This window comes from Scyliorhinus canicula, chromosome 13 (assembly GCF_902713615.1).
Source record: "Scyliorhinus canicula chromosome 13, sScyCan1.1, whole genome shotgun sequence".
Classification (NCBI taxonomy): domain Eukaryota; kingdom Metazoa; phylum Chordata; class Chondrichthyes; order Carcharhiniformes; family Scyliorhinidae; genus Scyliorhinus; species Scyliorhinus canicula.
In genome coordinates this window covers 30195974-30211262 of record NC_052158.1, presented here as the reverse complement: position 1 = coordinate 30211262, position 15289 = coordinate 30195974, and the positions used below count along the sequence as shown (strand labels likewise).

At 48.9% G+C, this 15289-nt stretch overlaps 1 protein-coding gene across 2 annotated transcripts in view; it reads left to right on the top strand.

Moving 5' to 3' along the window:
- The window catches only part of LOC119976039 (complement C4-like), a 105599-nt gene that overhangs the window by 77013 nt on the left and 13297 nt on the right, over positions 1-15289 (top strand). For both annotated transcript variants that reach the window (XM_038816145.1, XM_038816144.1), the window contains 5 exons: positions 76-234; positions 1831-1890; positions 3809-3902; positions 6080-6236; positions 14270-14372. In XM_038816145.1, the coding sequence (XP_038672073.1) occupies positions 76-234; positions 1831-1890; positions 3809-3902; positions 6080-6236; positions 14270-14372 (573 nt within the window). The remainder of the gene's footprint in view (positions 1-75; positions 235-1830; positions 1891-3808; positions 3903-6079; positions 6237-14269; positions 14373-15289) is intronic.

Here is a 15289-nt window from a genome sequence, read left to right as displayed (position 1 = left end):
CAACGGGTTCCTGCGTCCATCCAATGGCGAGCGAGAGTATTTCAAAGTATTCCCTCTTTTTTTGTTGTTCATAAGGATACGGTTATTGCCTTGGAAGCTCTGTCGGAATATAGCATTGCAACCTTTCAGCCTGCGGACATCGATATTCAGTTTGTATTCAGCAGCCCGAGTCGAAGTGGCAAGGAGAAACTTAACCTAAAGGGAAACAACACTTTAATACAGGACGAGTTAAGAGTAAGAATTGAATCGAAAGACAGTTCTATCTATGGGCGGGATTTACTGGGCACTGAGTGGCGTGTTTCCGGCAACCGAGTCGGCTTCGCATTGGTCACCGGTGAGATCTTCCGGTCCCGCCGAAGTCAGCGGCGTTTTGTGTCTTTAGCGGGAAGAGCCAAAAACCCCGTCCATCGCGCGAGAGAATATCTCACCTTTGATAATGGGAGTACACATTTATCTGCATAATGTAATCACCCTGGGAATATACCCATAACAGTGAATGAAGTATGCGTTCCAAAAATAGTCTACAACTTGCAGGCACAATTGTCGTCTTGAGAGATGCATTTCGTGAGGGATTATTTTATCAATCGCAAATCCAGGGGGTGAATGTGTGGGGAAAAGAGTGGGGTTTTCTTACCTGGAAGTTCGCACATGGGATAGCTGGGGGTCCAACACACGGAAGGTCCTTGAATACAGGAGGTTAAAATAGAAGGGGCTGGAGAGTCCAAGCAGGCCGAATTCCCATTCGTGCCCACCGTTATACGACACGCTTGAAATCCAGTGCGATTGAAGTGAATGGGGCTGAATATTGGGCGGGAGATGTGAATGTATAACAGATGCGATGTGGCCCGTTTTGCCATCCTGCCCGTTTCCAATTTAGCGCCCATGGTTCTTTAAGCTCACGTCATTTGGCGCAGGTCAAAACTGAGGCCCAAGGAATGCTGAAGAAATTGGATGGTTGGATCGTAAGCAGATAATGGGTAGGACGGTAGTGACGCCAGTTCATGAATCTCAAGCAAAAACTCTTTGAAGAACAACATTCAAAGATCTGGGCCTGGATTCTGCCATACCTGCTGGGCCGGGAGTCCCAGCGGGTGGAGTGGCGTAAACCACTCCGGCTTCGGGCCGCCCCAAAAGTCCGGATTTCTCCGCACTTTTCGGGCTCAAGCCCTCACCTTAAGGGGCTAGGCCCGCGCCAGAGTGGTTCCCACCCCGTCGGCTGGCATGGAAGGCCTTTGGTGCCACACCAGCTGGGGCTGAAGGCAGCGGACAAATGTGCTTATGCGGGAGCATCAGCAACTGCTGATATCATCCCCGCACATGCGCAAAGGAGAGGGTCACTTCCGCGTCGGCCATCGCTGAGGCTGATGCCCGACGCGGAAGAAAAAGAGTGCCTCCATGGCACAGGCCCATCTGCGGATCGGTGGGCCCCAATTGCGGGCCAGCCACCATGGGGGCACCCCTCTGGGGCAAGGTCACCCTGCGCCCCCCCGCCCCCCAGGACCCAGGAGCCTGCTCGCGCCACCTGGTCCCGGATGTAAGGTGGGTGGTTCGATTCCCGCCGATGGTACCGGCATGACAGCAGTGGGACTTCGGACCATTGCAGGCCGGAGAATCGCCGGGGGGGGGGGGGGGTGGCTGACAGGCGCGGCACAATTCCCGCCCCCGCCGAATATCCAGTGCCGGAGAATTCGGTGGCCGGTGGGGGAGGGATTCACGCCGGCCCCCGGTGATTCTCCGACCTGGCGGTGGTCGGAGAATCCAGCCCCTGAAATGGGAACAATAAAGAGTATCCTGGCCGATAACACGGAGCTTATTCCTGTTTCGTTTTAGTTTCCCCTGGGAGAAAGCATTGACATCGAGCTGTCGGGCAGCGGGAATGGAACACTGACTGTGAGTAAATACTTTTGGTTAAGTAAGTAAATATAAGAACAGATGGACAGAGGAACTAGGAGCAGAAGTAGGACATTCGGCCCTTTAACCCTGCCTCCAATCTCCCTCCTCACAATCAATAAGATCATGGCTGCTCTAATTGGCATTAACTCTTCTTTCCTCCCTGTCTTACACTCCCCAACCCGCTGGCCATTGCTGAGGCTATCTTCATATTCCGGATTTATTAACTTGATTTAAAATCCACAAACTCCTATGGTGGGATTTGAACATATCGACCTGCAGTATGAGGCGGGCTCTTGGTATTACTGGCCCAGTGACTTTACCACTGCACCAACATCCCCCAAACCACTAATGTTGCGCTATAAGTGCAAATGCTGTTGCTAAATATCAATGAGACATAATTTGGCATAAACGTGCAATACAAAGAGTATATAGTATATATATGTATATGTATGTATATTATAATGTGTACATAACCAATATATAGATATTTGTAGACGTGTGTGTGTGTATGTATATATAGCTAAATTGCCCTTAGTGTCCAAAAAAGGTTAGATGGAGTTACGGGAATAGGGGTGGCGGTGTGGGCTTAGTTGAGTGATCTTTCCATGGGCCGGTGCAGACTCGATGGGCCGAATGGCCTCCTTCTGCACTGTAAATTCTATGTTCTATGATATATATATATATATAATTACGCGTTTTCACATATCTATATATCTGCTGTTGCTAATCTATTACAGATCTTGATCAATCCAGGACAACTGAAATTGCCTCTTTAATCCAAACTGAGCCCTGTCCCTCACCCTGTGATTTTCAATCGCAGTCCCTCGTCGTCGTCGTCCCCCCCCCCCCCCCCCCAAACCATACCTTCCCCCTTCCCACACGCACCCTTACACAAAACGTTAATTAGACCACACGTGGGCACTGAGCACAACCTTGGTGTCCATATTAGAAAGATCGAGGCACTGGGGTAAGTGCAAAACCTATTCCAAAAAAGAGTGCCAGAATGGTGAGATTAAACATTGTCGATGAAGATTGCATTGGGACCCTTTCCTTTGCAAAACAGAAGACTGAGGGGAGTGACCCACTGGAAGGCGTTAATATCATGAAAGCCACGGAGAAGATGTTTCCATCAGCCGACAACTCCAAAATTGAGGGCATGCCCATAACATATTCAGCAATTAATCTGAAAAGCGATTCAGGAGAATCCTCATTGCCCAGAGAGTGGTCATAAGTGGAACTCGCTACCACATGGAGTAGGTGAGATTTAAAGAAAACATATAAACGTTCAAGAGAATGCTAAATAAGCACACGAGGGAGAAAGGAATGGAGGGATATACATATAGAGTAAGATGATTATGGCGGAGACACTTATGGAGCGTAAGTAATTAAGATCCTGAAAGGTCTTGACAAGCTGGGCAGGAAAAGGATGGTTCCTCTTGTGGGTGGATTGTTTCAAAATTCGGGGTCCCCCTTGGAGGACGGAGCTTAAGAGAACTGTTGCCTCTCAGAGGGTTGTGCAACTTTGGACCTCTGCATCAGAAGGTGATGGAGGTGGGGGTCACTGAACCTTTGAAGGTGGAGGTGAATAGATTATTGTTAGACAAGGGGGTAAAAGGTTATCTAGGTAGATGGGGTTGTGGAACTTGAAACACAAATATATCAGCCATGATCTTATCAAAAGGCAGAGCTATCTCGAGGGGTCGAATAACCTACTACTACGCCTATGTCATCGGCTTGAATGATCGTATAACAAATCGCCATTCAGAGGTTTCAATCTCTCCAGGCTGTAAAACATTGATCATTTTATTCCTTCTATGTGCATCAACAAGCATTACTGTTGTCCAGAACCCTTTTACAACTCCTGATCTTCTAGCTCCGTTTTAACCAGGATACCTTTTTCCCATAAAAATTGCAGTTCCTGAAAACGTACCACCTTCTGGAGGAACCCAAGGGCACCTGTGATTATTTCATACTTGAAGTTGCAGTTAAAGGCAAGGTGGAATATTCGAGTGAGTATTGTTAGACAACGCAGCTTCACTGAATCATAGAATCATGGAAATGTAACAAGATATCTGCAACAAAGGGATTCCACTGATTCCATGGATACAGATACCAGGTAGTAATTCGGCTCATTCTGTCTATACTGATTCTGTGAAAGATCAGACCGAAATAAGCCCAGAGTTATCTATAACCCTCTATATTCTCCATTCCTCAAATGCTTTTAAAATTATTCACAGCGCCAACTTCAGCTATCCGTTCAAAGGAAGGGTGTTTAGATTCCAATAACTCACCGGGAGCTTTTTTTACCAAGAATTTAAAAATCTGACATCTTCTGTTGTTGACACACTCATCCGAGTGAATGGTTTCTCAGTATATGCTCCAGCAAACACCTTCAACATATTTATACCTTAGTGGCCTGCGTCTTAATGTTTTACCAGAATCGCAGAGGTCTGGGTTGGATGCCATTCAGCCCATCATGTCAGGACAGTTTATCCGAATGAGTATTTCACTTAGAGCCATTCTCCCGTCTTTTCTCCACAACCCTGCCCACCCGTTCCCTTCATATCCCCTTCAAATTAGGGCGGCACGGTAGCACAGTGGTTACTACTGTTACCTCACAGTGCAGGGTCCTGGATTCGATTCCAACCTCGGGTGACTGTCTGTTTGTAGATTGCATTTTTCCCTGTCGGTCTCCTCAGCGTGCTCTGGTTTCCTCCCACAGTCCAAAGATGTGCAGTTTAGGTGGATTGGCCAAGTTAAATAGCCTCTTAATGTCCACATGTTAGGCGGGGCTCGGGCCTGGGTGGGATGCTCCTTCGGAGGGTCGGTGCAGAATCAATGTCCTCCTTCCGGACTGTAGAGATTCTATGATTCTCTGCATTCACAGTCTGACTCCCGTATGAATGTATCCATCCAACCGTCCTCCGGCCATGCTCCCTTGAATGTCAGTTCCAAGACTTTAACCACTAAACATTTTTTCCCCACGCTCCTGTCCCTTTTGCTCCACTTGCAATTTACTTTAAACCAGTGCCTTCTCATTGTCGATCATTTCACGAGCGGCGTCAGTTTCTCCTGATCTACTCTGTCCAGAACTTTTCCTGCAAAATCTTGTTAAACCCCCTCTGTAATCCTTTCCAAGGTCATTACACCGTTGTTGAAGTGGCCCGAAATTCTCCACCGTTCTCCTGCCGAGGCCGAGCCAGCGATTTACAAAGTTCTCCCATGCCCATGATATTTTTGTTTTCCACATTATATCCCTTCAATTCTAAAATCAAGTAAACAATACACGTCTTTGACTACCTTGACTAACTTGCTATAATGCCTCCAGGGATTTGCCTATTTAAATATCAAGGTATTTTTGATTTCACATTTTTCATCATCCTGCCATTTCTAGTGTGGCTTTCCATAATAGACCTTAGGGCGGGATTCTCCGGTGTCCGCCACTGAAACCGCGTTCGTCGATCGGCCTGAGAATCCATGCTGTCGCCGAAATCGGAGGCCACACCACTTTTGCAATGCTCCAACCCCTCCAAAACGACGCACTCATGGTCGCGTGTGGCATTTATTTTCGGGAACTCAGCGTGGTCACAGTCGGGGAGGAGCCGATCCGCAGGTAGGGGGGTGTGCTTCAGCGGGGGTTGGGTGGCACTGTTGGGGGGTGTTCCAGGGGTGGCGAGAGTGGCCAAAGGGGTGTCACTATTGGGCTGGCCAGGTCCACGCGCAGCCGGCGCCATGTTATATGGCGCGGCCACTGCAGGCCATTATTGTGCGCATGCGCAGTTACGGACCAGGCAATTCGCCTGCCGTATCCTCAGCTAGCACTGTGTGCATACACTGCCTGCCTGTTAGCCCCCCACCAGGCAGAGGATCAGTGGCCATTTGGTGCCGTTTTTTCAGTATTAAACGCCATCGTTCACATGCCAGCGTCAGCACGTAGTCTCAGAATCGGAGACTCCAGTCCAATAACATGATAACGTAAATTAATGGGCGGGATTTTCCCATTCTCTGCATCTCCATCGCTGGAAAATCCCACGGCCGGGGTGTGCCACTAGCTGGACCAAAAGATCGCGCCAACAGAACAGGTTACACTTTTATTATTTTTTTTCCATTGAACAATTACAGCTGGCTACTGCTCAACGTACATTAAAAGGATTTGAATATCAATGAGATTTCCCCGTTCTTGCAGATGGCCCTGATTACTCCGCCTATGAAGACTACGACCTGCCCTTAGCGGCGGACCAGCCAGTGGGTGCGATTGGCTGGTTCGATTTGCGATCCCGGAGAAGGAGGGATGCCCCAATGGAGGATAACGCCGAGACTCTTTACTACGAGGTCTGCGCGCGGTGAGTGCTAATAACTTCTTCCGCATGAAATCCGTTCAAGCCCGGTTCCTGCACGTTGCTGTTGATCGGCCAAACAAACAACGCCCATTAGCATTACGCGAGTGAAACTGACAACAATGTCCTGAGTCCGCATTTGTATAGAATAACGTGAAATTGCGCAGGTTGTTGTCAGGTGGATGTCACACTTGCCCAGAGATACAAGGTGGAGGCATTTCCAACACAACAGCGGGAAACGCAATTGGGTGGGGAATTGGTTATGCCACCAAAATTGTGGCGGCTGCCAGTTTCAGGCCAAATCGCAATTCTCCGGTGCTTCCACAGTGACTTCAAAGAGCTCCACACCGCACGTACTGTAAACGCCGTTTGCATATTATTAGCGAGCATGACACCATATTCTACTGGTCCCGCCTGCACTGGGATGGATTCCCAACAGCGAGGTTCACTTGTGCTTTCAAAAATCTGGAAACAGGTGCCTTGGCTGATACGGGAGAGTAAGGACATGGAGAGGCGCGACCCTGGCTGCCAGCTGGCTGGGGGGGGGGGAGGGTTGCAAATGGGGAGGTAAGGGCCAGGGTGAGGGGTTTTACCGCTCAAGAGACTGGGGCATGCTCAGGCATGGACTGCCATTGCCACAGTCTGCAAAGAAGCCATCTTGCTGTCCACCGCACTGACCACCCGCCTTGCCCCTGGTTCTGCATGGTAACACCGCTGTATGGGTGTTCCCACCCCCACACTCCAACCCTCAGTCTCCCACCCCACCCCACCCCACACCCCAGCCCCACTCTCCCACCCCATCCCTCCCACCCCTCACTCCAGCCTCTACCCTCCACTCCCACACCCCACCATCCTCCACACTCTCTATGGCTGCCACCTGCCTGTGGGGCATCACATGGCCCGCCTAAGGGCAAAGCCCACAGTAGCCCCTACAGAAAGGCACCAGATGGGGACATGGAGCATACCACTTGCATGGCCAATGTCGGCCAATGGCACCCTTGGCAGCAAGGTTGGACGACAGGGCCAGAAGCACCCATGTGCCGGCACCAATGGGCCCAGGGATGTGGGGATGGGGGAGAGGGGGGACATGTGGAGACAGAGTTCACAGTGCCAGCTATGGCCATTGTGTAGCCCATGCTAACATATCAGCCTTTCACCCCCTGCAGACAATGTATTTTGCAATATAACCAGAAGCCGTGGCCTTCCTATTAGTCAGCACAGCTCCGGGGGATGCACTGCAGTTGTAAAGCTGGTGTTTCTCGATGAGGAGGAGGCTGCTGCAGGGGAGCATGCCCCAGAGGAACAGGAGGCAGCTGCTGAGGAAAGAGAGCCGGCTGTCTAACATCCAGGGCCCTCTATTCTTCTGTATTGAGGGTGCTGCGGGTCCAACGGTGCTCTACCAGTCTTTCCCCGCTCCCGGCAGTTCTGCACTGCCTTTTCTTGCGGGGTGCGAGTAAACAGGAAACATACAGTGTTAGACAGTCCAATGCATGCAGCCTAGGGGCTGAGTAGCTTGTGGCTTCAGTGGCCAGGGCACCCGGCCATGGCATCCGGTATGGGTGGCGGCACATGGTGCAGGGTGAGGGTTCGACCACCATCCAGGTGGTGGGGGATGGGTTATGGGTGTGTGGGATGGAGGATGGTGCCAGGGGCAAGAGGCTGTCTACCATTACCTTCCTGAGGAGGCTGTGCAATTTCTTCCGGCACTGCTAGCTGGTACTGATACTGTTGCTCATGGCACTGACGGCCTCTGCCATCTGTGCCTTGCCACGGTGAATGGTGGCAGCTGGCAGTCTCCTTCCAGAGCCATGGAGCAGGGTCATCCATCTATCCTCCATGACATCCAGCAGCATCTCAAGCTCAGTGTCCGTGGATCTAGGGGCCACTCTCCTTGATGCCATCTTGTTGGCTGGGATTGTGTGTGTAGGGAGTGCACTGTGGATATGCAGCTGCAGTGTGTCAGCCTCTTGACTGTCAATCGTGAATACAGTTAAACCCGTACAATTTCTCATTGAAATCAATTGTGTTCCACATGGCGCCAATGCTAGCCCCTCAATGGTCGCTGAATCTGTTCAAGTGCGGCACCAGTTTTGCTGTCATTGACTTCCAGGAATCCTGTCCCGGCATCAACTCTTAATCTCTGCCGCAGGTCCTAAGAGGGCATCTATCCAACCCTTGGATTGGTTCATGATTATGCTTGGCTAAGTACAGCACAGATTCATAGATTCATAGACGTTTACAGCACGGAAGGAGCCATTCAGCCGATCGTGTCCAGGCCAGGCAACAAATATCCGACTACACTCACCCCATTTCCAATGCTGGACCCATGTCCTTGGAGGCCTTGACAACACAAGTAAATGTTGAAATACTTCATAAATGTTACAAGATATTCTGACTCAGCCAATGTTTAAGGCAGCGAGTTCCAAAATCCTAGCACCCTCTGGATGAGAATGCTAATCGTCAACACCCCCTTAGTCTTCTACCTCTTACGTCAATAACCCCCGGTTATTGACCCCTATTTTAATGGAAAAATTTGCTTATTATCCACTCTCCTCATAGGAGGCAGAATTCTTAAAGTGCATCCAGACAGCTTTCTGAGCGAGCACGGAGAAATTCCTACAAGGGGCACTTGACCTAATTTTAAGTAATGAAGCCAGATAGGTGGTCAAAGTGGGAGTATTTTGGCAATAGTGACAAAACTCAGTAAGATTTAAGGTAATTGCGGAAAAGGACAACAATGTACCTGAAATAAAGCATTGGAATTGGGGGCAGACCGATTTTAATAGGATAAGACAGGATCTGGCCAAAGTGAACTCGGAGCAGCTACTTTTATGAAAGTGCACATCAGAGCAGTGGGAGTCATTCAAACAGGAAATACAAAGCCATCATGTTCCTGGAAAGGTAGAGGCTGGGGCCAAAAATTCCAGAGAACCCTGGATGTCAAGGGAAATACAGGACTGGATCAGAAATGAAGGTGAGACTGATGTCAAATACAGGGGGGTTCAAACGGTGGATGCCTTGGAGCAGGATAGAAAGTGCAGATATGGGGTACTTAATGAACTCTGGAGAGCAAAGAGGTGGCATGAAAAACACTAGCGGGGAAAAGAAACGACAATTCTGAGGTGCTTTATAAGTATATTAAGGGCAAGTGGTTAACCAGGGAAAGAGTATGGAGGCACAGGTTCAATTCCAGGCTTAGGTAACTGCCTGTGTGAAATTTGCAGGATTTCCCCGTGTCTGCAGGAGCTTTCTCCAGGTGCTCCATTTTCCTCCCACAGTCCAAAGATGTGCAATTTAGGTGGATTGGCCACGCAAATTTGCCCCTTAGTGTCTGAAGGTTAGATGGCGTTATGGGCCCAGATGGCATGTTCTTTCACAGAGTCTAAGCAAACTCGATAGGCAGAATGGCCTCCTTCTGCACTGTAGGAATTCTGATTCCATGATTAGAAACTGAAGTGGCAGCCTGTGTGTGGAACCGAATGACGTACGTGAGATGCTAAATAAATATTTTGAACTTGTGTTAACAATGGAGAAGGATGATGTGGGTATAGAAAGCATGAAGGAGTGATATAATTAAACAGATTAGGATTAAGAGCGAGGAGTTGTTAGTGGTTTTAGCCAGTTTAAACATAGAAAATCCCCAGGCCCAGATTAAATGTATTCTAGGCTGCTCTGAGAGACAAGAGAGGAGATTGCAGGGAATCTGACACCGATTTCCCACTCCTCTCTGCCCACAGGTAAGGTTCAGAGATCTGGATGACAGATAATGTTATACCATTATTCAAGAAGGGAAGTAGAGAAGAACCAAGTCAGTACAGGCCAGTGAGTCGCACATCAGTGGGAGCAAAATTATTGGGCGGGATGGGAAACTCTGAGGGATAGCATTAATCTCAGTTTGGTGAGGCAAGGATTAATCAAGGATAATCAGCATGGCTTTGTCAAAGAGCGCTCATGTATGACAAATTTGATTGTATTTTTCGAGGAGGTGGTTGGGTGTGTAGATGAGGGTAGTGTAGCTGATGCAACCTACATGGACTTCAGTAAGGCTTTTGACAAGATCCCTCATAGGTATTGATCAAGAAGGTAAAGGCCCATGGGATCCAGGGCAATATGGTAAATTGGATCCAAAGTTGGCTTGGTGGCAGGAAGTAGAAGGTGTTGGTCGAAGCTTATATTTGTGACAGAAGCCTGTGGCCAGTGGTGTATCACAGCGATCGGTGTTGAGTCCCTTGCTGTTTGTAGTGCATGTCCATGATCGAGACCGGGGTTTGGGTGGTGTGATCAATAAATTCGGAAATGATACAAAAACCATTGGGATGGTAAATAGCGGATAGGAAAAGCTTAGGCTATACAACAATATAGAGGGCTGGCCAGATGGGCAGAGCAATGTCAGATCGAATTTAACCCTGAAAAATGTGAGGTGCTGCATTTTGGGACGACTAGGAAGGCAAGGGAATATGCAATGAATGATAGAATGCTATGAAGTGCAGAGGAATATCGGGGTGCATATTCATAGTTCCCTGAAGGTAACAAGACAGGTGGTTAAGAAGGCATGTGGGATATTTGCCTTTATTAGCAAGACAGAATATAAGAGCAGGGAGGTTATGATGGAACTGGATATAACGCTTGTTAGGCCATAGCTGACAGTACTGTGTGCAGTTACGGTAGCCTCACTATAGGAACGATGTGATTGCACAAGAATGGGCGCAGAGGAGATTCCCCAAGATGTTGACTGGGCTGGAGCCTTTCTGCTATGAAGAGAGTAAGAAGTCTTACAACACCAGGTTAAAGTCCAACAGGTTTGTTTCAAACATGAGCTTTCGGAGCACGGCTCCTTCTTCAGGTGAATGGAAAGGCTTGTTCCAGAAATGTTTATATAGACACAGTCAGAGATGCCCCGGAATGCGAGCACCTGCAGGCAATCAAATCATCAAAGATGCAGAGAGAGAGGTAACTCCAGGTTAAAGAGGTGTGAATTGTCCCAAGCCAGTTCAGTCGGTAGGCCTCTGCAAGTCCAGGCTTGTTGGTGGGGGCCGAATGTAATGCGACATGAATCCCAGATCCCGGTTGAGTCCGCATTCATGCGTGCGGAACTTAGCTATAAGTTTTTGCTCAGCAATTTTGCGTTGTCGCGTCTCCTGAAGGCCTCCTTGTAGAATGCTGACCCGGAGATCAGAGGCTGAATGTCCTTGACTGCTGAAGTGTTCCCCAACTGGAAGGGAACAGTCCTGCCTGTTGATAGTCGCACGATGCCCGTTTATTCGTTGTCGCAGTGTCTGCATGGTCTCGCCAATGTACCACGCTTCGGGACATCCTTTCCTGCAGCGTATGAGGTAGACTACATTGGTCGAGTCACACGAGTATGCGCCGCGTACCTGGTGGGTGGTGTTTCCACGTGTAATGGTGGTGTCCATGTCGATGATCTGGCATGTCTTGCAGAGATTACCCTGGCAGGGTTTTGTGGTGTTGTGGTTGCTGTTCTGAAGGCTGGGTAATTTGCTGCAAACAATGGTTTGTTTGAGGTTGCGCGGTTGTTTGAAGGCCAGTAGTGGGGGTGTGGGGATGACCTTGGCAAGATGTCCATCCTCGCTGATGATGTGTTGGAGGCTGCGAAGAAGATGTCGTAGTTTCTCCGCCCCAGGAAAGTACTGGACGACGAAGGGTACTCTGTCAGTGGTGTCCCGTGTTTGTCTTCTGAGGAGGTCGGTGCGGTTTTTTGCTGTGGCGCGGTGGAACTGTCGATCAATGAGTCGAGCGCCATATCCCGTTCGTACGAGGGCATCTTTCAGCATCTGTAGGTGTCTGTTGCGCTCCTCCTTGTCTGAGCAGATCCTGTGTATACGGAGGGCTTGTCCATAGGGGATGGCTTCTTTAATGTGTTTCGGGTGAAAGCTGGAGAAGTGGAGCATCGTGAGATTATCTGTGGGCTTGCGGTAAAGCGAGGTGCTGAGGTGACCGTCCTTGATGGAGACGAGTGTGTCCAAGAATGGAACTGAATTTGGAGAATAGTCCATGGTGAGTTTGATGGTGGGATGGAACTTATTGATGTCATCGTGTAGTCGTTTCAGTGATGTCTCGCCGTGGGTCCAAAGGAAAAAAATGTCATCGATGTATCTGGTGTATAGCATCGGTTGAAAGTCCTGTGTGGTGAGGAAGTCCTGTTCAAACTTGTGCATGAAGATGTTGGCATATTGAGGTGCAAATTTGGTCCCCATGGCTGTTCCGTGCGTCTGGATGAAGAATTTGTTGTCGAAGGTGAAGACGTTGTGGTCTAGAATGAAACGGATGAGTTGCAGAATTGCGTCTGGAGATTGGCAGTTGTCGGTGTTGAGGACTGAGGCTGTTGCAGCAATGCCGTCGTCATGGGGGATGCTGGTGTAGAGTGCCGAGACATCCATTGTGACATCTTATAGACTTCCATCAGCTTCCCTCTCAACCTTCGATGCTCGAAGGAAAACAGCCAGGGCCAATCCAGTCGTCCCTCATAGCCCAGAGTTCAGACCCACCAGCCCAGGCAGCAGTATGTCACTGCGCACACTGTGGCCTACCAGGAAACTGTCCCACCCGTCAACATTTGCAGTCAGACAGTCGTCTTGCTTATTCATGTTATGAATACACGTTCACTGCTCATCGCTTCCTGGAGCGGGACTTGAACCAGGGGTTTTTAGCCAAAGGTCGATCTCAACCTATTGTGTCACAAGACCTATGGAACAGGATATTAAATTTATTCTTACAGCTGAACAGCCTCAGTGCAACCTAAACAGCTAATTTTATTGTCGTTGAAGGCCCAATATGTCCATTTTGATTGAACAGTTCCACATATTTGAAAAATGGCTTCAACGTTAGGTGTACTAATATTCGAGCTGCTATCGAAATCCAATCACTGTCGTTAATTTCGCGCGACCTGACAGTGTAAATTAAAGGAGGTTCAGTCTGAGTTTGCTGTGCGAGCATCTTTCAACGTGATTGGCTGCTGACCTGGTGGCCACTCCTGCACACCAAGGGGCGCCCGCTGACTGGGTGTCAGGTTTGCACTCCCATGAAGAAAGGGCGGGGGAGACGGACCACGAGAATGGGTAGATCCTCCTGTGTCGTCTTCCTCAAGGCCAGCGGCGAGTATTGCTGCTTCACCCCTGCCCTCAGAATCCAGCCATTGTGTGGAAAGTAACACAGCCCGTGCATGAGTTGGCCCTGGCCCTAAACGTGGCCAAGCATTTCTCTAAAAACACATCTCACAGGCACCATTTTAAACTGACTATTGCATATCCCGTTTTCTTCCTCTGTTCCCTGTTCTCTTTCCCAAACACAAATGTGATTTACCGCAGGCAAATGCAAATCGCTTATTGTCACAAGTAGGCTTCAAATGAAGTTACTGTGAAAAGCCCCTAGTCGCCACATTCCGGCGCCTGTTCGGGGAGGCTGTTACGGGAATTGAACCGTGCTGCTGGCCTGCCTTGGTCTGCTTTCAAAACCAGCGAAGTAGCCCTGTGCTAAACAGCCTCTTTGTCAGGCGCTGGATTAGGCTAAACAGGAAACTGGAACGTTAAGTGGGAAACATTGTCATTGATAAGCCTAGAAATTGCTGAGGTGATACTTCCGTCCTCAGTTTCAATCATTTGCCAACGCTCCTGGATTTAATAAAAGAGCATCTCTATTCAACTAACTCATCAAGCAATTTCCTGCAGGTGTACGCACGTGGCCAGCATTATCCTGGGGGCCCGCGGTGGTTTTTTCGGCGGCAGATGCACGCCTGCATTGGCCACCGGAGGGATCTTCCACTCTCACCGAAGGCCATGGGTATTTGCTTTGTTCGCCGGCCTCGGAGTGGGAGTGTGGATGCGGTGGCTTGTCTTCGTGGGAACGGACGATCCCGCAGGTGGAACCGCTCAAAAAATCTTGGCGTTTGTGTTGTGAAAAATTAAACTTGGTATTTGCTTTCCTTCGCGTTCACAGCACCTAGAGTTACTCCAACTGGACTATGTCGGTTGATGCACGTTGCTATTGCATTGGTTCAAAGTTTACTTGTCTGTTTCTCGAAGGCATAAGTCAAGTGGTGGCAACAATCAGAAACCCTCTGGAATGGCCATTGTGGATATCAGCCTTCTCAGTGGATTCGAGCCAGACCAAGCCGATTTGGATAAGGTCAGAACCTTCCTCCCGATGTTATTATCACAATTTGTTGGGGAGGGGTTTGAATCAATTTACAAAACAGTGCGTTAATTGCGAACTCTCAAAATCAACTTGGGCGTTGGAAAATATCTTTTTGGTGTCTTATGTCGAAGTAAGCTAGAAATTATAAATGGGATAAAACTACTCATAGCTCTTTACGCCAAACTGATAGGGACAGTTAGCCTAGCTAGCCTTTGTCCTATTGGCGATTCGTTGGTTACTGGTCATTGCCTGGGAAGTGTGTGGCAATGATATTACTTGTCACTTGTCAGCCCAGTGGTTCCCTGACTTGCAGCATGTGGGCGCAGACTGCGTCAATATCAGACAAAGGTGTGGATGGAACTGGACATTGCAATCATCAGCGAACATCCGCCCTCCTTATTTCATTGTGGAGGAAAGGTCATTGATGAAGCTGTGAAGATAGCGGGATCTGGGCTTCTGCTCGGAGGAACCACTGCAGCGATGCCCTGAATCTGAGATTGACCTCATTAAACACAACCATCTTCCTTTTTCGGCTGGACCTGACTCAAATAGGATGATTTCCCCTGACTCACATTAGCTTGAATTAACACAAGGCTCCATGATGCCACAGGCGGCATTATGAGAAGTCACTCTCACTGCAGGAATACAGTGCTTCCGTCCACTTCACAGTCAAGGCTGTAATGAGGCATCTGAGCATCAGTGAGCAGGTAATTGGTGCTCACAGGTTAACTCATTGACCAAAACGATATCGCTAGAAAGAGAAGGGGTCGGATCAAAGTGACTATTATCCAAATAAGCATATCTAATAGCAAACAATAAATATCGTTGCAAATTGTAATGCCTGAGGGTAGATTATCTTGACATTCCATTTACACACCCCACTGCCTGGTGTGTTTGAGTTTAGATGA